General features: G+C 44.2%; 2 protein-coding genes across 2 annotated transcripts in view; both read right to left on the bottom strand.

Moving 5' to 3' along the window:
* Positions 1 to 19,953, bottom strand: part of LOC138207108 (arf-GAP with GTPase, ANK repeat and PH domain-containing protein 1-like) — a 105,037-nt gene extending 85,084 nt beyond the window's left edge. The window contains 1 exon segment of the mRNA XM_069164128.1: positions 18,959 to 19,953. Coding sequence (XP_069020229.1) covers positions 18,959 to 19,121 — 163 coding nt within the window. The 5' untranslated portion in view covers positions 19,122 to 19,953.
* Positions 19,954 to 21,019: 1,066 nt separating this feature from the next.
* LOC138207110 (fas apoptotic inhibitory molecule 1-like) lies at positions 21,020 to 23,617 on the bottom strand. The gene is made up of 5 exons (XM_069164131.1): positions 23,535 to 23,617; positions 22,862 to 23,049; positions 22,297 to 22,525; positions 21,990 to 22,039; positions 21,020 to 21,346 (listed from the first exon to the last, which is right to left on the bottom strand). The coding sequence occupies exons 2-5, from the start codon at positions 22,976 to 22,978 to the stop codon at positions 21,197 to 21,199; spliced, it is 546 nt and encodes a 181-aa protein (XP_069020232.1). The 5' UTR covers positions 22,979 to 23,049; positions 23,535 to 23,617; the 3' UTR covers positions 21,020 to 21,196.
* Positions 23,618 to 24,522: the final 905 nt, after the last annotated feature.

Raw genomic sequence — 24,522 nt, 5'->3', positions numbered from 1 at the left:
ACACAGAGACACACAGAGACACACACAGAGACACACAGAGACACACACAGAGACACACAGAGACACACACAGAGACACACAGAGACACACAGAGACACACACAGAGACACACACAGAGACACAGAGACACACAGAGACACACACAGAGACACACAGAGACACACACAGAGACACACAGAGACACACACAGAGACACACACAGAGACACACACAGAGACACACAGAGACACACACAGAGACACACAGAGACACACAGAGACACAGAGACACACAGAGACACACACAGAGACACACAGAGACACAGAGAGACACAGAGACACACACAGAGACACACACAGAGACACACAGAGACACAGAGACACACAGAGACACACACAGAGACACACACAGAGACACACACAGAGACACACAGAGACACACACAGAGACACACAGAGACACACACAGACACACACAGAGACACACAGAGACACACAGAGACACACACAGAGACACACACAGAGACACACAGAGACACACAGAGACACACAGAGACACACACAGAGACACACACAGAGACACACAGAGACACACAGAGACACACAGAGACACACACAGAGACACACAGAGACACACAGACACACACAGAGACACACACAGAGACACACAGAGACACACAGAGACACACACAGACACACACAGAGACACACAGAGACACACAGAGACACACACAGACACACACAGAGACACACACAGACACACAGAGACACACACAGACACACACAGAGACACACAGAGACACACACAGAGACACACACAGAGACACACAGAGACACACACAGAGACACACAGAGACACACACAGAGACACACAGAGACACACAGAGACACACACAGAGACACACAGAGACACACACAGACACACACAGAGACACACACAGAGACACACAGAGACACACAGAGACACACACAGAGACACACAGAGACACACACAGACACACACAGAGACACACACAGAGACACACAGAGACACACACAGAGACACACACAGAGACACACAGAGACACACACAGAGACACACAGAGACACACACAGAGACACACACAGACACACAGAGACACACACAGAGACACAGAGACACACAGAGACACACACAGAGACACACACAGAGACACAGAGACACACAGAGACACACACAGAGACACACACAGAGACACAGAGACACACAGAGACACACACAGAGACACACACAGACACACAGAGACACACACAGAGACACACACAGAGACACAGAGACACACAGAGACACAGAGACACACAGAGACACACACAGAGACACACACAGAGACACACAGAGACACACACAGAGACACACAGAGACACACAGAGACACACACAGAGACACACACAGAGACACAGAGACACACACAGAGACACACACAGAGACACACACAGAGACACACAGACACACAGAGACACACAGAGACACACACAGAGACACACAGAGACACACACAGAGACACACAGAGACACACACAGAGACACACAGAGACACACAGAGACACACACAGAGACACAGAGACACACAGAGACACACACAGAGACACACAGAGACACACACAGAGACACACAGAGACACACACAGAGACACACACAGAGACACACACAGAGACACACAGAGACACACAGAGACACACAGAGACACAGAGACACACAAAGACACACACAGAGACACACAGAGACACAGAGAGACACAGAGACACACAGAGACACACACAGAGACACACACAGAGACACACACAGAGACACACAGAGACACAGAGACACACAGAGACACACACAGAGACACACAGAGACACACACAGAGACACACACAGAGACACACAGAGACACACAGAGACACACACAGAGACACACAGAGACACACACAGACACACACAGAGACACACACAGAGACACACAGAGACACACAGAGACACACACAGAGACACACACAGAGACACACAGAGACACACAGAGACACACAGAGACACACACAGAGACACACACAGAGACACACAGAGACACACAGAGACACACAGAGACACACACAGAGACACACAGAGACACACAGACACACACAGAGACACACACAGAGACACACAGAGACACACACAGACACACACAGAGACACACAGAGACACACAGAGACACACACAGACACACACAGAGACACACACAGACACACAGAGACACACACAGACACACACAGAGACACACAGAGACACACACAGAGACACACACAGAGACACACAGAGACACACACAGAGACACACAGAGACACACACAGAGACACACAGAGACACACAGAGACACACACAGAGACACACAGAGACACACACAGACACACACACAGAGACACACAGAGACACACAGAGACACACACAGAGACACACAGAGACACACACAGACACACACAGAGACACACACAGAGACACACAGAGACACACACAGAGACACACACAGAGACACACAGAGACACACAGAGACACACAGAGACACACACAGAGACACAGAGACACACAGAGACACACACAGAGACACACACAGACACACAGAGACACACACAGAGACACACAGAGACACACACAGAGACACACACAGAGACACACAGAGACACAGAGAACAGCTACTTTTACTGATCAATTATTAAGTTTGATCAAAAAACAAAGTTACATCTTTAAAATGAATTCTTTACGGTACAAATCACAGAACAGTTCAGCTTCCCGTCCTTCAAGGTGAGTTCTGCATGAAAAATGACTTTATATAAATAACTTGATTAATCAAGTGATTGACAGGGCCCCGCCCCCCTATACGTTAGTGGGGGGGGCAAACTAAAATCAATTACTCATGTTTATCTACACAATTATGAGCGTCCACATCAGACCAACAGAGATGTGAAGTTCAAGGGGTGTGGTCTCATATGGGCGTGTCAGGGGGCGGGGCTTTGATACCGCAACACACACTAAAAGTGAACATACACACAACACACACAACAGGTTTCAGATGAAGGGAATCTCTGAGAACATGTCACAGGAAGTGTGTGTTTATCAGTGTGTGTGTGGGGGAGGAGGGGGAGGAGGGGGACAACGACAACACATGTGCAGAACACACACGTACATGTATGTACACACACGGGAGTGCACACGGCCCGAGAGACATCATTAGAGAGCAGAGTGATGCTTTAATTATTCAGAGTCTGGGAAGAGTCTGTGTGTGTGTGTGTGTGTGTGTGTGTGTGTATATGTGTGTGTGTGTGTGTGTGTGTGTATATGTGTGTGTGTGTGTGTGTGTGTGTGTGTATATGTGTGTGTGTGTGTATGTATGTATGTGTGTGTGTATGGTGTGTGTGTGTGTATATATGTGTGTGTGTGTGTGTGTGTGTGTGTATATATATGTGTGTGTGTGTGTGTGTGTGTGTGTGTGTGTGTGTGTGTGTCTGTGTGTCTCACAGGGATCAAAGGCAGCTAATTGGTTCCCACAACTCACACCAGTTGTTAACCAGCTCAGTGGTTTAACTGGGATTCATCCAGATTAACAGCTGGTTGATCATCTGATCAACGTTGCCGCCTGCTCACACGTGTCAGACACCAGAACCTGAACAGAACTGGAGGACTTGAGTCTGCAGCATCAACACACTCTGCGGCCACACAATTCACCCACACACAAAATTCCCAGCATTCCTCCCACACCGAACGCACCGCAGCTCACTGCCGCCCCCTGCTGTCCTGCAGCCAGCTGTGCGCACCAAACATCTGTCCTGAAGGGAGACCATCGTCCTCTTTGTATAAAGTGTTTTTTTAATAAAGTTTATTTTATTAATAATAATAATAATATAAACTCAAGTCACTGCCCAGCGTCCATTCAAAATTATGGCAGTTTAACATTCAGTGGTTCTCGGCTGTCTCACATGTTCTACCTGTTGTGGTGTGACACTGCGGTTGTCACGACGATGCACTGACACAGCATGAGTAGTTGGCTTGTTTCTATGGTAACAGTCATCACTTCCTTAAACAAGGCATGCAGGAGGGGGAAGTGAGAAAACGTGGTTACTTTACAGTCATCCACCTTGTTTTTTACCGTCTGTTCACTTCTGTTGGACTTTTTATGATTTAAGTCACGTGACACGTCATGTGACAGCCGCGCTGCTTGGACTCCAACCATCAGTAATAAAGTGCATGTCTTCACCCTGCTGGCCAAATTAGTCCCATCTTTCTGCAACAGAAGCCGAATACGAGTCGAGCTTTTTGGAGACAGCAACGCGTCAGGTAGGAAATAAAACGCTGCAAGGTGAGGAAACATATCCAGAAACCCAGCAGGCAACATCTGGATCACCTGAACACAACTTCAGGAGCAACAAACCACGACTCAGGCAGGTTTTCAGTTCCCTAAACTCAGAGTTTAGTGTTCAGAGATAAAACAGAAAAATCAGCGCACAAAAACTTTGCGTTAAATATGTTCACTGTTGTGTTTTATTTCTGGTCATGTGACACTCGGGTGTTTTTCAGGTAAATACAAACGTCCTGAAAAAAGAAACCAGAAGCATCAGACTGATGTGATCGATGCTGAAAGTCCCAAACTAATCAAATCAATCAATCCATAAACTGACTGAGATGCTGTTTCACCCCTGAAACAGAACAACTGAGGCGTCCTCATTGTTTATCAGACACAAGGAGAACAAACAACAACAAACAAACAACAACCAGGCGTGCTCCGTCAGCTCTCCTCCTTCAAAATGCAGCTGTGGCCTTTTCAGAAATCAACGTCGAGCTCCAAAACATCAGAGGCAACGAAAGCTGCGGTGAAGAGGAGGAAAACACGAGCTGACAGCCGTGACCCAAAAACAATCTGCCAGCAGGGGGCGCTGCAGTTTAAGGAAACGTCTGCTGATGGAGCACTGCACTGATATAATATGAAAATATGAAGTTATCTTAACACAGTAGAGAAACTGACTCCTTTATTTAGAAGAATTATCGTTATAATTTGAATAAAATCATTTAAAGCCACAATATAAGTATCAAACAACAGTGAAACGCAAATGTAGTGCAAAGAAGCATCACCTGCGGAGCTTCTCAGAAGAACTCGTGTGATTTACTGGGTCAGATTCCACCGTGCTGGTTAATGTTTAAAATGGTGTGAGCCGGATGGGTGGAGTCACAGACGGTCACAGACTCTCATTAAACCGAATTTACTCCACCTGCTGCTGGCTTCCTACAGCTCCCAGAATTCCTTTCACCGACCCAGAGAACCGTGTGGTCGAGTTACGACATCATTTCACAGAACAAACTGGACAAAACTCGTATTTGTGTCAAAACGGCAGATTTAAAAATGGAGGTTTTGAGCAGGATTTTGAGTGAATGAAGAAATCCAGTTCTCCAACAACCCAAAGCTCATGATGTGCTTCTATTTTGTTCAACAGGATAACGTGCATCATGAAGGAGGATTAAACCACCCACACGTCACTGTTCAACCTATTTAAGGGGGAATTTTCCTTTAAACAAACAAAACAAAACAAAACGAGTGATGAAGACGAAGCGGCGCTGCAGGGAGGAGCAGGACGAGGCTTGTTGTGCTGCCAAGGAATCACATGTGACCGAGGAGAGAACAAAACACACACAAATAGGATCGGGCCTTCGCCGGCTGTGTGACGGTGTAACGTCTCTCTTTGTCCCCGGAGAGTCGGTCTCGGGGAGGAAGACGAGTGTGTGACCTTGGGAGGAAGATGCATCGGGCCAGATCTCTACGGCTCCAACGGATCGATGACGAGCATCCGCACTGCACCAAAAACACGTCCCCTCATCAATACAGTCAAACAACAAGTCCTATTTATTGAACATTCTTCCACCACTGCTCATCTTCCCTGAAATAACTCGGCCGCGATGCAGAGAAGAACGGGCGATCTGTTCCTGAGGTTCGCCGGGGTCAAAGGTCACAGATGACACGTTGCGTGAGCGTCTCCTCTCGACTGTTTTCTCCTCTCGTCTTCTGGAGGAATTCGGGGCTTCCCACACAAACGCTCCATTTCACAGAGGACATATTTTTCTCCCAGAATGCTTTGTTGTTGGAGGCGTGGTGGGTGAGGGAAGGGAGGGTTGGGGGGGGGGGCAGCTTTCCGCTCCCTTCCTTGCTTCCTTCTGCTTCCTTTCCTTCCCTCCCTTTCTCTCCTGTGTCCTAATTTTTTCCTCCTTGTCTCTAATTCAGTTTGAATCCTCCTTCATCATCCTCTTCCTCGTGTCCTCAGCTCCGCCCCCTTCTGTCCATCAGAGCTGCACCAAGTTACAGCTCCTGTATCGCTCACCAAACTCCATTCACATTTATTCACATTTTAAACCTTTGAAATTCAGTGACAGGATTCAAAACTAACTGCAGGGATGAATCCTGCTGCTGCTGGACTGAGCAGAGAACAACTACGAGGTTGTGATGAAGATGAAATGATGAAGACGAAGAAGATGATGAGGCTGTTTGCAGGAAGTGTTTGTGGTGAGCAGCTTTGACGCAGTGGGAGTTTCTGCTGGAACACTGCAAATCCATAAAAGAGTGACGGACACAATGTTCAAGGGTGAGTCATCGTAAAATCACTGAGGAGGAGTGGGAGGAGAGGAGAGGAGAGGAGAGGAGAGGAGAGGAGAGGAGAGGAGAGGAGAGGAGGACACGAAGTGAGGAGACAAGAAGAAGTTTGACCTCCTTAAAAAGGTGCCGATTTTTCCATCACTAAACTAAATCCATAGATCAATACTTCAGTCAGAGGATCAACAGTCAGTCAGAGGATCAACAGTCAGTCAGAGGATCAACAGTCAGTGTCTGACAGGTCTCTGACACCATGAGGATGAGTGTAACCAGATTACAGTATTACCAGTGATCCTGCAGCGGTCACATCAATCATCCCCAATTTAAACTCAACTGTTTATGACGCTTGAAACACACACGAACCTCTGACCTTTGACCTCTACATCCTCACCTCAGACTCTCAGACATCATGACGCGTCCTCAGATGAACCTGAGCTGCATCGCTTCTGAGTCAAGAAAACGGGACGCAGCGGTGCCTTGCAGTGCAATACCACCTAGGACCACTAGGAGCAGGCGACACGTAACTCACGTAACTCATGAAAATAATCCCGGCATTGATTAGATATTAGATCTGGAACAGCTGGGTTTGGGGGCGGGGCTGTTTGATTGACAGGCCTGGGGTCCAGTCAGGTTTAGAGACAAGTGAGGAGAATAGGAGGGGGAGATGAGGCGAGGAGAGGAGGAGGATAATAGATAAACCTGCTGAGTCATGGTTTGTGAGGACGGTCCGGACGTCCTTCAGGAGCCTCTCGGGGACAAGCCAGCGTCCCCATCTGTCCTCCTTCCACAAAATCAATGGTACCTCCTCCCGGTCGGTCTGAGGTCACCATCTGGCTTCAGGTGGATGCAGTGTGGCGTGTTTCTACATCCTGTCAGCTGACCTGTGACCTCTCTGTGTAAACGCTCCGACAGGGATCAATAACAATCCCATCAGGACCCTCTTCTTCCTCTTCTTCCTCTTCTTCCTGTATTTATGACTCCAGTCGGTCGTGTCGTTCAATCACGTGACTCCTTTTTGTTTATCTGTACCAAAGTAGATTTATTGACTAATTTAGGGACAGAAACTAAAAAGAAAACGTGTCTCGACTTCTCGTTTCCTTGCCTCACCTCTTCACCTCCTTTTTTTCAGGTGAACATGATGATCTGGTTCAGAGTTCTTCTCCTTCAGGACGGTCACAGAGGAATCAGGCTATCTGCTGGTGGAGGAGTCACATTAATGAGGCCATCAAACATTAACCGGCGAGCGAGGCCTCGAGGCGGCGCGAGCATCTGCTGCACGCCTCGGAGAAACGCGCTCGGATCACAGAGCCTCGCTCGGCCTCGGCGGTCAGCTTTGGTCGGCGCAGGAAGTGACATCAGCGACCACGGGGAGTCTGCCCTCGCCCACGTCTTCCTCCTCTGTAACTTACTCTCCACTTCAAGAGCTTCGTAGTGTCATTTTCTGTGAGCTCGGTGCCAACGAGACGTGAAAAATGTTGGAGCATTGTTGAGCGGCGGGCAGGAAGCCAGCGGACTATTTTTATACCTGCGCTGGACTCCTCCATTGTTTGGGTCGGGTCGGTGTCTGCAGCTTCCCCTCGCGGTAACGAGGCGGCTGCAGCTGGACGCACAGCTGCGGCCGCACGGCCTCGTTTCTGCTTCCGCATCGCAGCGAGCATTGTTCCTCCATCCCGGGTCACACACATCGTCTGCAGCACAGATCACAGCAGCAGGAAGTCCGTGAACTTAATCACAACGAGCTGATTAAAGTGACAGATTAACCTCCAGAAAGACGCCTCGGGACAAAAATGTGTTGACCCCCATTTTACATGGCAGAGTCCTGGTTTCCCCCGGCAACCACAGACTCATCCGTCAACACACCGATTCATCTTCATTCTTTTTTTTTTCAAAATAAAAAACAACAATAAAAGCAGGTTGTTTTTCAGTTTTTCTGTGCCAATATAGATGAAATGAGATATTTAACACACTGAACCATCAATCAGAGATTAAAAGACAAAAACAGACGGTGAATAATCTCCGATGGATGAATAATCACCTCACAGGAGGAAACCGAAGTGAGGAGATGAGGAGCAGCTGGAGGAGAAATCTCAGCTGATATTTGTGCCAATTTAAAATCAATGAATCAAATCATCTGGAGTAAACCTGCAGCTTTGAGCCTTTAGGGCAGTCAGACAAGGTGTTGTTTGTTTGTTTGTTTGTTTTTCTGCAGAGTCTCTGGTTTGATTTCTTCAGGTGGAGGACAAACTGCTGTTGGACGGAGCAGACGCGTGTCCGTCCACAGCGAGACGCCCGTTAACAGCACGTAGAACTTCCTGTCTCACAGCTGGGGACTCCTCTGAAAACATCTGCATAAACCTCATATTCACTACAATGAATACAGGAGGTGAGAAATGTTTACAGATGTTTTATCTGCTTTATGTCGTGCAGACGAAGTAAAAAACGGTTTGAACCTTAAACTGTTTCTGCAACGCTTCATTTCTTTTGTTTGTAAATAAAAGAAAAGTTCCTGCAGCAGCTGGGTGAAATCTGCACCGTCTAACCTGCAGATTAAATGAGATACAGGAAGATGATCAGGATTAAAGGAGGTAAACACGCTCTGAAACAAAGCGATAAAGCGGCTGCCTGCGCTGCAGAGACCACAGCTCAGCTTTCTGTTCTGCAGCAGGTCACGTAGGAACCAGGCCGGTTCCCACCACTCAACACACACGTACAGCAGGCTTCAGGTTTCACTCCCCCAACATCACCGGTGCCGTTAAAAGGACTTTTATTAATATATATATATATATATATATATATACAGATATTTTATTGTATCGTGATATGAGACGAGATATCTTCTTGGATTTTGTCTCAGAGTCAATACATCCACATTACTGATGATTACTGATCAAAAACCAATAAACATTTTGTCGAAGCAGCTGCAGTCATTCCTACAATATTGATAATGTCCACGTCGCCCAGCTCCAACCACCACAAACGATTACTTTCATCGGCAATCAATCTGTTGTTTATTTCCTGGTTTAATCAATCGTCTGTTTGGTCTTAAAAAAGTCTGAAAACACCAACGAGTGTTTCCTGCAGCCTGAAACGTCTCGTTTAGTCCCGACCGGCAGTGAAAAAACGAAAACTTATCCAGTTTATTACAATTTATTACGATTTAAACAGAACGATGATGATGATGATGATGATGAAGGGGGAGACGAGTGATCAGACGAGATGCTGAACCAGATTTAGCAGCCGAGCCCAGAGCGCTGCATTATTCAGACACAATGACCCAATAAAAAGTCTTTCTGGGGAGGAAGAGACGAAGGAGGACTCGCTGCTCTCATGTTATTGATCATCGTTCATCAGGTGTTCTTCTGATCAAGAACATCAGGAAACAGACAGTCATGTGACCAAGACGTTCAGGACGAGACGTGATGAAGCACTCAGCTGCAGGAAACTCGCCTCAGACACATCAGGATCAAATCTGAACCTGCAGAGTCCACATGAGTCCACATGAGTCCACCCGAGTCGGACTGCGAGCTGCTGGATCTGATGTACGGGATGTTGGGAAGCGATCAGGACTTTTAAGAACGACCTGGTATTATTGGAAAGATCAAGCTGCATCGTTTTATCTGATGTGATGAACACTTCCTGCACAATTCAACAAAAAAGAAGAGGTGGGAATTTAAAGGTTAAAGATACCTCCTCTGGACGAAGATGTGGGGGAGGACCAAACAGAAGGATTAAGAAGACAAACTGGAGTCTCAGCAGGACGACATGGATGAGACGGAGTGGGACATCCCAGCAGAAAACAGGAACACAAACATCCCATCAGCTCAGTTTCATGAAGACAAGCTGCAGCAGAGACGAAGCACAAACATCCAAAACGTGCAGAAACCAACGATGTGCTGCTGAACTAGTCCAGTAGCAACGACTCATTTCTTCATGGAGACCATAACAACCAGCTCTAACGATGAGACGTCTGATCTATTACCTGATTGGTTAGTCTGTTACTGTTGCTAGGAGACGAGGACACCATAACCCATCCAGTTGGCTGTTAAAAAAACAATCAGATTAAAATACCTGGGACATCTTTACGGATCAATTAATCAGCTGCAGCAGGTGTTTCCCTCCTCCTTTATCTCGTTTCCCACGGCAACGGCTACCAACCAGTTACAGGAAGGACTCAGACTGAACACGAGTCGGTGTTTGGGTTTCTAATGCCAGGAGTCTGACATTTAATCCTGCATCAATAACTACTCCTCCTCCTCCTCCTCCCCCCCCTCCTCCTCCTCCTCCTCCTCAGACCTGTCGAGGGGCTCGTGGAGCTGACTGCATCCTCTGGTCTTAACGAGCATCAGGACCTCGTTCATCTGAACGCAGCTCCACCGATGATGTCAGCCCGGGACTCTTTTCTACTTCCTCCAAAAATAATTTCATTTTTAAGCAGATTTTTTCAGCATTTTTAGGCTCATGAGTGAAATCTGTCAGAATAAGTAGAAGAAATATATTCCAGCTTTTTGAGCAATTCAATCAGAGCAGACACACAAACACAATCTAAAGAAAGCAGGAAAAGTTGTGATGTGCAGCTGATCCCAGAGATGCCAGTTAACCTCGTTTCACTGGCGGAGGTGCTGACCCCTGACCTCTGACCTCTGACCCCTGACCTCTGACCTGCGCTGCAGATCCGGCTCCACGCGCAGCTTTACGCGAGTTTACATCCAGCGGCGGCGCGCTGGTCTCGAATAAAACAATTTTTACTAGAAACACACGAAGGAGCAGCTGATGTGTCCTTCAGAATCAGAGCAAAGACATTCAGAGCGTGAAACACGTGATGAAACAGCGAAACAAATATCGGCTTTATAATTCGGTGATTCTCCAGAAATTGCAGGACGAATGGGAACGCTGTAGTTGGTCTTTGAAATGGCTCCTTCACCTGTTCAGGTGCACTAATTCTCTCACGGTCACCAGGGTTTTTTCAACGTTTGGTGCCGTTTCCATGGAGATGCAGGATGAACAATGATCCCGCTCATCCATCACCGGACTTGTTCCGGTCTGTTCTGATGTGGAGAATCAGCACTGAAACATGGATGTTTGATAATAAATCACTCAATATTTGAAGTTCTCGTGCAGAAAGAGGATTCTTTGAGTTTTGGGCTGCAGATCTGCAACATCCAACAGCTGCATAATCACGATGATGCAGAAGAAGATGTCCTCTAGCGTGCAGCCAGATGTGCACAAACAGATCAGCTGGACGGGACGTGTTTTCACAGTTTGCTTTGTGTTGTTTTATGTAACAGATGAAGGCGGAGGAGGCTGACCTGGGATCAGCTCTCAGGTCTCTGTTCGACGTGAGCAGATGGATGCTGAGAGTAAAGATGACAGCTGCAGCCGTAATCCTGATTTCCTGTTCTCTCCCGATCAGGGTGATCATGTTTATTGATCGCTGGTTCAACGCTCCTGACGGCAGCACATTAGCAGCAGCGTGACGCCGCCCCCCCGCCCCCACTGAGCGCGCTCACTGTACTCCGCGATGACTCATGCTCAACCTCTTACATTAGGCCTAATGAAAGCAGGCCCGGGGGGAGGGGGAGGGGGGGGGGGGGGGGGGGGAGAAATGAAACCCAGGAGTACACAACCACTTCACAGAGAGAACATGATGTTTGCAGTTGGCCCTAATCTGGTGGAGTCAGCAGGAGAGGGGGCGGGGCTACAGGGACAAAAGGTGCAGGGATCTCTGGGTAATTTCTCAAGACAGAGTGGCGTGCTGGCAGCGCCGCGGCGGTTATGTAACGGCCAAAGGGCCGCGGCGGATCCTTATTACTGTTACTACTGTTATTAGCAGACGTCCATCAGCCGCAGCGTTACGCAACGCCCTCTGATTCTGTTCAACGGAGCATCAAAGCAACAAACAAACAAGTAAACAAGCAGCCACAAACAGCACACACACCTCTGACAGGACGCCGGATGACACGTCTTTAACAAATCACGCTCTGGTCATTATTTCTTCAACTTATTGATCAACCGATAAATCGTTTAGTCCATAAAACAGAAGAAAAACGTGGTTAAAACAAACCCAGACGACATCTTTTAATGTGTTCTGTTTGACTAAAAATCTAAATCTTCACATCCGAGAGGCTGGAAGCAGCAAATATCTGTGAAAACAATTATCTGATGATCAAAGTGTTTGTTCATTGATCTTCCCTCATTATCAGGTTCGATCAGCCACATCACAGAAAAGAAAAGCAGCTGTTCTTTAATGCCATCACTGATTACATGGAACATCCTGCAGCCTCAGATCTCATCCTGACAGGGATGAATTATTATCCTCTGGGTTTGGATTCACTTCTTTTGTCTGTTTTATACTTTTAAAATCTAAAAGTGGGTCTTAAACTGTTACGAAGCATAAAAAGATGTCACCTTTGATTTTTTTTTTCCTCCTCCTCAGAGATTAAACCTCATTGTGCTTCAAGAAAAGGTCAAATAAACTGTTTAGATGGATGAAGCTGAGGGAAAAAAAGAGCGAAGAGGCAGGACAGTAGCAGCGCTGCTCCGTCAGGTCTCTGGTTTTGCTCCAGGTGTTCCCGCAGCGAGACGTCCGTCTCCTTGCGTCCCCGAACGAGCCGTCCGTCGGCACAAACGGTTGAAACACGAGAGGCAGCGTATTATGTGGGCACCAATGAGAGCGGAGCGGCGGATCGGCTGGAGGGCGAACAAACAAAACACAGCGGCGAGCCTAACTGGGTCACACGGTGCGTTCAGGGACGGCGCGGAGCGAGACAAAAGCAGCGCGGGACAAAAGGCTGAGGTGGAGTTACCGCAGAGCCGGAGCGGTTTCACGTCACCTGTTCCTACTCTCTTCTACCTGTCGTTGTTCCTCTCACAGGTCCCACTGACGGACACAAAGATCAGAGCGATTGAGATGATGACGTACAGGTGAAGGTCACCGAGGCGTTTAAGGTGCGGAAGGACCGATGGGTTTCTGGAGAGGCCGACCTGGACGTGCAGCAGTGGTTCTCTGCAGGACTGAGAGGAGGAGAAAATCACATGCAGGGACTTTTCACAGGTGGAGGAAGTGTTTGTAAATCAAATTCAATACTTTGAAAATCTGGTCAGGCAACTTTGACATGATGTCATGGAGTTCTGCTTCCTCCATCAACACTGATGCAGCTCCACGATAACCTTTTCCCCTAAAGAGTACACGTCCTCTCAAATTAAAAATATTGGGTAATCATTTCTATATGATGCACGTGGCTGCAGGGTGACGGTAACGCTACCCTGTCACATGTTTATGTTTACCAACCACAGCTGTCTTCTATTCAGAGGAGTCGTGATTTATGAATGTTCGAAAAGTCATCAAAATATGAAAAAAAGGACGAACGAATGAAACAACACAAGAAGAAGAAGATGATTTTGGATTCAGGAGCTTTGCAGGTAAAACCGTGTGGAAGTCTTTGAAACTGAAGTGCAGTTAAACGACTTGATCACAGCTGAGCAGGCGGTGAATCCACAGATCAATAATCCACACAGTGAGTCTGATGCTGACGTGCTGTGCAGGTCCTCATCTTTACTCACACAATTATACTGTCCATAAAATCTCTTCTAATACTCAAACTGGAGAGACCTGCTGTCTCTGATGTTTATTCTCCCATCAACACTGAACTACAACAGGCTGCTCTGAACAATCACAAGAACAACAGGGGAAATAAAGCGTTTACAACAACATGTAAACAGAAGCAGGAAGTGTTCTGTAGAAGCAGGAGGAGATGAGGAGCAGCAGGTGACCTCAAGTTTACGTCTCTGTGCTGTTAATTAGTCTCTTTAAGTCTGCTCCAGTCTGTAAAAAGCCTCTGATGTTTGTTAAAAATCTGCCCTGCTGTGAGGTGATGGATGTTCTCAGCAGGTGGAGGAGGAGGAGGAGGAGGAGAAGAGGGAGGAGGAGGAGTCTGTGTTCGCACCACCACAGCTGCGAGGCCAAACCCAGAAAGTGGGTCAGTGTCACCTGGCTGGCAGCTCGTCCATCCTTCCTCATCCACGCACCGCGCATGCAAATGAGATCCACGGCGCCGGAGACCGTGAGGTGCAAACCAGCTTCACCAGCTTCACCAGCTTCACCAGCTTCACCTGCTTCACCAGCTTCACCTGCTTCACCTGCTTCACCAGCTTCACCAGCTTCACCTGCTTCACCTGCTTCACCTGCTTCACCTGCTTCACCTGCTTCACCAGCTTCACCTGCTTCACCTGCTTCACCAGCTTCACCTGCTTCACCTGCTTCACCTGCTTCACCTGCTTGCAGCAGGAACCGACAACTTCCTAGAATCTGAGCGATGCGTCCAGATGTGCGCTGAGGGAGCAAAGACGGAGGATGACAGAGCTGCTGCTGTTGTTGTTGTTGTTGTTGTTGTTGTTGTTTGGGTCATTTCCAGCATGAGAGGAGCGTCTGAGTCACCGGCCACAAGTGAATCCAGGCAAGATGATGGAAGTGAGCAGAGGAAGAGCGAGTCAGCGTGTGGTCACTGAGCACGCTCAGTCCGACGCTCCTCTCCCACATGACACCACAGCTGGTCCTCAAACAAACCTCATTCAGTTTGGAGATCTCAGAAATCGGTTTATTTGGATCAATACAAATCTTTGCTTCATGTTTTCTGTGTATTTAAGGTAAAAAAAAATCTGGTTCCAAAATCGACTAAAATCTCAATGAAGTTCTGCAGAGATCAAACACAGCTTCATGTTTAGTTCAAAACAAGTTCTGAAACACCAACAAGGCAGACTTCACCAGACTGAATTTCTCAGCAAGCCTCCTCCACCTCCTCCACCTCCTCCACCTCCTCTTCCTCATCACACTCATGTGACCCAAAGGGATGAGCAGAAATAAAAGTCAGTGCCGATCCTCCATTTCTCAGCTAATCAATGAAAGAGGAGCTCACCATCAGTCACACTTTAGATAGATATATAGATAGATAGATAATAGATATATAGATAATAGATAGATATATAGATAATAGATATATAGATAGATAGATAATAGATATATAGATAATAGATATATAGATAGATAGATAATAGATATATAGATAATAGATAGATATATAGATAATAGATATATAGATAGATAGATAGATAATAGATATATAGATAGATAGATAATAGATATGTAGATAATAGATAGATATATAGATAATAGATATATAGATAATAGATAGATATATAGATAATAGATATATAGATAGATAGATAATAGATATATAGATAGATAGATAGATAATAGATATATAGATAGATAGATAATAGATATATAGATAATAGATAGATATATAGATAATAGATATATAGATAGATAGATAATAGATATATAGATAGATAGATAGATAATAGATATATAGATAGATAGATAATAGATATGTAGATAATAGATAGATATATAGATAATAGATATATAGATAGATAGACAGATAGATAGATAGATAGATAGATAGATAGATAGATAGATAGATAGATAGATAGAAAATAGATATATAGATAGATAGATAGATAGATAGATAATAGATATATAATAGATATATAGATATAGATAGATAGATAATAGATATAGATAGATAGATAATAGATATATAGATAATAGATAGATAGATAGATAGATAGATAATAGATATATAGATAGATAGATATATAGATAGATAGATAGATAGATAGATAGATAGATAGATAATAGATATATAGATAGATAGATAGATAGATAATAGATATATAGATAGATAGATAGATAGATAGATAGATAGATAGATAATAGATAATAGATAGATAGATAGATAGATAGATATATAGATAGATAGAAAATAGATATATAGATAGATAGATAGATAGATAGATAATAGATATAGATAGATAGATAGATAATAGATATAGATAGATAATAGATATATAGATATAGATAGATAGATAGATAATAGATTTATAGATATATAGATAGATAATAGATATATAGATAATAGATATATAGATAGATAATAGATATATAGATATAGATAGATAGATAATAGATATATAATAGATATATAGATATAGATAGATAGATAGATAATAGATATATAGATAGATAATAGATATATAGATATAGATAGATAATAGATATATAGATAATAGATTTATAGATATATAGATAGATAATAGATATATATATATAGATAGATAGATAATAGATATATAGATAGATAATAGATATATATATAGATAGATAGATAATAGATATATAGATAGATAATAGATATATAGATATAGATAGATAGATAATAGATTTATAGATATATAGATAGATAATAGATATATAGATAATAGATTTATAGATATATAGATAGATAATAGATATATAGATATAGATAGATAGATAATAGATATATAATAGATATATAGATATAGATAGATAGATAATAGATATATAGATAGATAATAGATATAGATAGATAGATAATAGATATATAGATAATAGATTTATAGATATATAGATAGATAATAGATATATAGATAATAGATTTATAGATATATAGATAGATAATAGAGATATAGATATAGATCGATAGATAATAGATATATAGATAGATAATAGATATATATATAGATAGATAGATAATAGATATATAGATAGATAATAGATATATAGATATAGATAGATAGATAATAGATTTATAGATATATAGATAGATAATAGATATATAGATAATAGATTTATAGATATATAGATAGATAATAGATATATAGATATAGATAGATAGATAATAGATATATAATAGATATATAGATATAGATAGATAGATAATAGATATATAGATAGATAATAGATATAGATAGATAGATAATAGATATATAGATAATAGATTTATAGATATATAGATAGATAATAGATATATAGATAATAGATTTATAGATATATAGATAGATAATAGAGATATAGATATAGATCGATAGATAATAGATATATAGATAGATAATAGATATATATATAGATAGATAGATAATAGATATATAGATAGATAATAGATATATAGATATAGATAGATAGATAATAGATTTATAGATATATAGATAGATAATAGATATATAGATAATAGATTTATAGATATATAGATAGATAATAGATATATAGATATAGATAGATAGATAATAGATATATAGATATAGATAGATAGATAATAGATATATAGATAATAGATTTATAGATATATAGATAGATAATAGATATATAGATAATAGATTTATAGATATATAGATAGATAATAGATATAGATAGATAATAGATATATAGATATATAGATATAGATAGATAGATAGATAGATAATAGATAGATAGATAGATAGATAATAGATAGATAGATAGATAGATAGATAGATAATAGATAGATAGATAGATAATAGATATATAGATAGATAATAGATATATAGATAGATAGATAGATAGATAGATAATAGATAGATAGATAGATAATAGATATATAGATAGATAGATAGATAATAGATATATAGATAGATAGATAGATAATAGATATATAGATAGATAGATAGATAGATAATAGATATATAGATAGATAGGATAGATACTTTATTGATCCCAAGGGGACATTTTTTCTTTCTTTCCAGCTGTTTTTGTCTGCTCACTGATCAGCATGTTTCCCACAGAACAGAACAAAGCACAGAAACGTTCATCTTCCTTTAATATCTGCCTTCATCCGTGCTTTAGGATTTACAGGGATTTTTGCACAAATGTGTTTAATTCACAGGATTAACCCCCCAAAAATAAATAAATAAAACTGTCTCCTCTGATATGGACAGGCATTAATGAGGGACTACTGTGCAGGATATCTGGTGACAGAGCCCATATCAATCAATAAATCAATACTGAAATACATCCTGCTTTACAAGGCTCAGCAGCTGTTTAGTACATTTTTGCTGTTAAATGACTCTTAACTCAGCATGCAAAATAAAAACAAAGCAATATTCTACATTTCTGCACACGTTGCGTCTCATTTATCAGGTTTTAAATCATCCATATTTAAATTCTCCCTCTCCAATCAATCATTACCGTTTAAACATTTTAGTGTGAATTCAGGCTGATAGTTATCAGGGTGACAGATTTAGGATTTTAAGCATCACTGTTGGATCTATAGAAGATCATTTCCATCCAGAAACACAAATCAGGTTGAAGTTGCTCTCAAACGTGACTTCAGACAACCAACTCCATCAGTGAGATGAAAACAGTTCCCACAACACTGAAGCAGGAATGTGCTCATGGAGAGCCCGTTTAAGGCCTGAGAGTTGGTGGATTTTCTCCCACTTCAGGGTGTAAACACCACCTCCTCCTCCTGCACCACCACCACCACCTCCACCTTCCCGTCCTACCTTCTATTGCGATGACATGCTCCCGGATCTGGTTCTGCAGCAGCGGCTCCTCCACCCGCTCCAGCAGCTCGTAGATGGAGTAGATGTTGGGATGGACCGACTCGAACCTCTGGATCTCGGCCCGGATGGCGGCCGAGTTGGCCAGGTGCTGCTGGTAGTTCATGGCTCCTTTCGGTGAGATGAAGCAGGAAGGTGAAAGCTGTGACCTCCAGGATCCAGAGGCTCAGTTCCTGCTGCTCTGCCTCATCGGAGATCCTCCGAATATAAATGTCCGCGCTCCTTCACGACTCCAGAGACCGCGTGTCCTCCTCTACATCCCCGGTGGAGTTCACGGCCACCGTCGGTGCTACTGTCCGGCCAAGGCAGCTGTTCCCCGGCGTGTCCCGGCTCCCAATTCCGGCGCGGTGACAGATGTGCGGCGGGCTGAGCACCGCTCCCCCATATCCTCCCGGCCCGTGTGGGATTAAAATGACACTTTGCACAAGTGTCTCTGGATGAACCGGATGTTTCGAGTCCTTTGGGTCAGAACCGCCCGGACGGACCGGAGCAAACAACGGCCTTGTTGCTAAGCTATCCGGCTAACGCTAACTAGCGGTAGCTTCCCAGCCCGGGGGGGAAACAGGGAAAACTCGCCGCTTTCCGGGCTTCCAAACCGGCTTTAAACCCGGACTGAGTGGGAGGTTCGGGCCCCGGAGAGGAGCCCGGAGCCACTCAACGACAGCGCGGAGGAGCAGCCGGTCGCAGCCGGACAACCAGTCGGTTCTGTTGTGTCTCCGCTCCAGAACCAGCTGCGCAAATTCACGTCCTCCGTCCGGATTCAAACCGGCAGCCCGGGAGCTCGCGCGGCTCCGAGATCCACCGAGGGCTCGTGAACGAGGCGCGCTTTCACAGGTAAGTCCCGCGCGCGGTGGCCAAACGCTCATCCGCTGCCCGTCCCGGTGCAGTCCGGTCCATCCCGTGCAGACTGGAGACAGAGTCCAGCCGGGAACGTCATTCCGTCAATTTGTTTCCAACCGGAGCGTCAAGGTGCCGACGGCGAACGCACGAGTTCCGGTGGCGGTTTTCAAAATAAAACCACAAAGTTCGCACGCTGTCCTTTCAGGCAGTATTTACAAAAAAAACCATCTCGTTTTCAATCATTTCTTATTTTAATTTATCCTGTAAAATCACCACAAACTAAAACATAGAACTTGTTGCTCTGAATACCAAATTAAAGTAAACATGTCTGAGATGTTCATAGAAATACATTTCTGTCTATCAACAGATGATGTAACACACAGTGTCTGAGGTTCTTGCATTAGTCGTATAATATGACATTAATGTGCTGGTTGTCTGTGGTTACGCTCAAATCACACGAGTCCTGTTTTTTTGGCGAATGAGTTGCGAGTCAACGTTTACGTGTAAAGAAAAGCTCCCCGAGACCGTCAAGATCGTAACTTGAAAATAAAAGTCGCGAGGAACTCCTTTTTCTATTGATGGACTCAGTTTTATCTCTACGGCCAGGTGTGAACACCTGTTGGCTGATAACAACATAAAACAAAGGAAATTAAAAGCTTCTTTCAAATGTTTTAATCACAAACTATATACGTGAATGTTAGAATTGTATTTTGGGCTTTTTATAAAAACGTAAGCTTTGTGTTGTTGTTGTTGTTTTATAATTTGTACAATCACACATAAATAGATCTTTTATTCCAATCATTTAGTTACAATAACAGTAATATGGAAATAAAAAGTTTGGGGGTGGTGGTGGTGGTGGGGGGGTATATTAATACAATACAGCACAATCATATTTGAAAGCTCCAATAGTTTTCATAGATTATTTGTGACATAGTTGATGCTTTTATTTTGAAGGTCCCCTGTCCCCAGATCCGGTCTTTCTCGGGTCCAATGCTGCATGCAGGAAGATAATTACTGCGTGGAGGCTGTGCAGAAAATTGGCAGGTTCCTGTGCCAATAAAAAGCTGCTTATTCCTTACATATTTTTTTTAATCACCCATTCAAAATAAAACCCCACAGTGCCAACAGGCGTCCTGGAGTAAAGCATGAAGACATACAACTGTGTTAAACCTGCATGTCAGTGTTTATTTGCTCTATTTACATGAACATGAATGTATGTGCTTTTTCTAGGTGAGAAATAAAAACAAAAAGGTTCGTCCTTCATCGTCCTGCTTCAAATACCTCGTTCACAGAGTCTCTGAGCGCCCGGCGTGGTTCAGTCCGGTCCGGACCGGTCCGGCTCTACGGTGTGGAGGACGGGATTTTCTCTCCGTCCAGCACCAGGTAGTGCACGATGCCGCGGCTCCTCCTCCCGCTGCTGGTCGCCTTGATGCAGCACTCGTGCTCGCCCAGCGTGAAGAAGGTCTCGGTGCCGTCGTCCACGAACTCTCCCTGAGGAGGACAACACACATGAACGTCTGCTGGGGCCGCTTTTATTCTGAAAGAACCTCGTCAGGAGGCAGAAACAGCTGTCTGTCAGCATCTGTAAGGTGATGAGAGAGGAGAGGTATTGTTTGTTGCAGGCCAAAAATAAAAGTTCAGGAAATTACGTTTCATTGAAATGTAATAATTCTTAAAAAACTAACAACATGAATTTAAAATAAAATGTCAAAATAATTATTGTGCAGAAATTATTGTTGTTTTTCCGCCATTTCTTCCTGAATTGATCTCTTATTTTGACGGGAAGCCATGAGTCACTGACCTGACTCTTATTATGAAGTTTGTATCATGACAGTTAGGATTTTACAGCATCAGCCGTTAAGGACCAAACTTGGCCCGCGGGCCATGGATTGGGCCACGCTGATGCTCCCTGCAGCTCCGTATCACGGGTGTTAATCTTTCCTTCCCGGCTCAACTTTGACTTCCTGTTTAATTGGACCAAACTGATGGACGTCAGGTCCCTTTAAATTAGGAAGCAGGAAGGAAGTTCAACTTTTACATTTCAGATAAACCTCACGCTGCTGTCTGGCTTGTGATTGGTCGGTCGGTCGATGATGTCATTTGGGGCTCAGAGTGAATGAGCAGTGATTCTCACCGTCGTGTCCATCTTCTGTCCGTTGCACCAAACGTCCATGGTGTCCTTCTCTGTGAGGAACAACAACAGTTTGTTCAGTAATGCAGCGGCAGCACTGATCAACGCCTCCGGAGGTCAAAGGTCAATGATAACATAAAATACATAAAGTGGGCCAACTGGTCACGCTGCTGGTTACGAACCGCGTCAGCGCAGGTTAAGTTTGTGTCGTCCAACCGGTTTCCTGAATTAGCAGCGCTGACCTGAGCCTGAGCAGATTACCCAGCAGCGCCTCCAATCACCTCCAGTCACACCCGGCGGAGCGGCTCACCCAGGACGACCCGGCGGTCCTCCCCGTCCACCCGCAGCACCCACGTCTTGGTGGTCTTGGCTCGGTTGTCGGTGAACTTCTGCAGGCTCTTCCCGTCCACGTCCAGGGAGTACTGGTAGGCGAAGCCGCTGATGGCCTCGATGGAGACGGTGGCTCTGGTGTTCGCCCCCCCGACCGTGAACGTCTCCTTTCCCACCAGCTTGAACATCCAGTCTTTCCTCAGGACTTCCTGTTGGATTAAATGTCCTCAGAGCTTTCAGAGTGAAAGTTTGGACCCTGCTTTCACCTACAAGGATGATAAATAACATCCTGCATCTTCCAGGCAGTCATCAATAACAATGAACTTTATTTGAATTACACTTCACAGAGAAGAAAGGGAAACTTTTAAAACTAACAGAGCACGCTGAAACACAATTAAACAGGGTGACGTAATCACGTCAAAACTGGTGGTTCCCAACATGAGGGTTGAGGCACCAAACGGGGTCACCAGTTCCATGGACCCCCCTCTGCTGATTCTCCTCTGAATTCAACACTTTTCTAATGAACTTCTGCACACATCACTCACCTCCCCGTTGATGTACACCACGCGCTTCCCCGTGGTGGTGCCGTGAGCGAACTCGACCCTGTGGACGCCGTCGCTCAGCGCCACCTCCCACACGGCGACCAGGTCTCCGCCCAGCATCTCGCCTCAGGACCCCGACACGGACCGGGTCAGAGCGCCGGCTGAAGTGAGGCGTCGGAGAGCTGCCGGTGCTGTCGGATCAGCAGCAGGTGTATTACTCTAAGAGGATTACTGACATCAGCTCAACTCCACAAACAATTAGGACGAGCTCGGGTGGGTGCGGGGTCCGTTTGAGACGCCTCAGATGACCTCTGACCTCTGCAGGGTCCTCACCAGAGGCTGGAGGGGGACTTTAGCTCCGCTTTATCAAATTGCAAAAGTTTTCTGTTTTAATAAACAAACAGAAAACTTCAGACGTTCTCCTGTAAAACGTTAACTTTCTTGAACAATCAGCTGCTTGTTTCCAGTTTATGAGTCATTATCTCCTGAAGTTAACATGAAATCCTACAAATATTCACCTCTAAGAGGCCGTGAGGCGGCAGAACGAGAGCGCTTCACAGCTGAACAAAGATCAGACAGGTTTTAATTATCGGAGCAAAGGTCCAAAGACAAAATGTCTCTCAGGAAGTAGAAAATGATTTGTTTTCCAGTAAGAAATCAAAGTTTGAGTACTCACATCTGAGACGGGTCGAGTCGTGTGCTTCGTACGCCCGACATCCCCCCCGACCACCTCCTGCATCCAAAACAAACAAGCACACCAATAAATAAGCAGGACTGCACACACTGGGTTAAAGTTGGATAAAACAAGTACTTCCTGAAGGTCAGAGGGCCTGTGTTGCCATGGATACGATGATTAACGGTCAGGGCTGTAAAGGAATCTCAGAGGAACAGCTGGGGAAGGTTTTGTTGACCCATTGTCCACCCCGACCTCCTCCTCACAACAACTTCTCATCTGGTGTTTTCACCGCTCCGTCTGCTTCGAGGACTTCATCGTACTTCATGTGTGAGTTTCCTTCATCGGCTGCTGTCACTCACACCTTCGGTTCAAAGCCTCCGATCAACCGACAGAGCTGCTACCGCGTCTTTGTTTTCAGGATCTGCAGACGCAGCAGTGAAACTCTCAGTTACAGGAAGTCGTAACGAAGCGTCAATCACAGCACTGATTTATTTCAACACCTCCGCAGAGATCAGGCTGCAAAAAACAATGTTTAACGTGAATTTCTCTTGAATCTACAACTCTGCTTACAACAAAGTCGGCACACTGTGTGACATGGAAATAAAAAGACGAGATGATTCAGTCAATTTTAAAATAGACCAAAAACTGTTACGGTTTTATGAAAAAACATGTGATCATTTTGAATTTGATGGCAGCAACAGATCTCAAAAACTAAAGATGAGGAAGTTGTGTAAAGGTAAAAAAAACAAAAAAAACATCTGGTGGAACATCTGACAACAAATTCAGTCACCATGGCAACAGAACAGCAACATCATTGGGTATTCCCACAAATAAATCTGAGGACTTCACTGAATTTGTGTTTCTGCAGTTTAAAGATCTGCGTTTGAAACTTGTTTTAACAGGAAGCTGCTTGAATTAAACTGAAGCAGATAAATATGAAATAATATTCAATAAATTTTACTCTGAGTGACAAACTCAAGTCGTTTTT

The sequence above is a fragment of the Embiotoca jacksoni genome, unplaced genomic scaffold (genome assembly GCF_022577435.1).
Source record: "Embiotoca jacksoni isolate LCO1_2020_lvr unplaced genomic scaffold, fEmbJac1.0.p SCAF_30, whole genome shotgun sequence".
NCBI classification, from domain to species: domain Eukaryota; kingdom Metazoa; phylum Chordata; class Actinopteri; family Embiotocidae; genus Embiotoca; species Embiotoca jacksoni.
Note: the sequence above shows the minus strand (reverse complement) of the source record. Positions and strands in the feature narration are given on the sequence as shown.

Excerpts from the sequence above, each read along its gene's own strand:
- LOC138207110 (XM_069164131.1), bottom strand. The coding sequence starts at position 22,978 with ATGCTGGGCGGAGACCTGGTCGCCGTGTGGGAGGTGGCGCTGAGCGAC. Across the intron at positions 22,526-22,861 it reads TGGTGTACATCAACGGGGAG|GAAGTCCTGAGGAAAGACTG; the intron begins GTGAGTGATGTG and ends TTAATCCAACAG. Across the intron at positions 21,347-21,989 it reads GACAGAAGATGGACACGACG|GGAGAGTTCGTGGACGACGG; the intron begins GTGAGAATCACT and ends TGTCCTCCTCAG.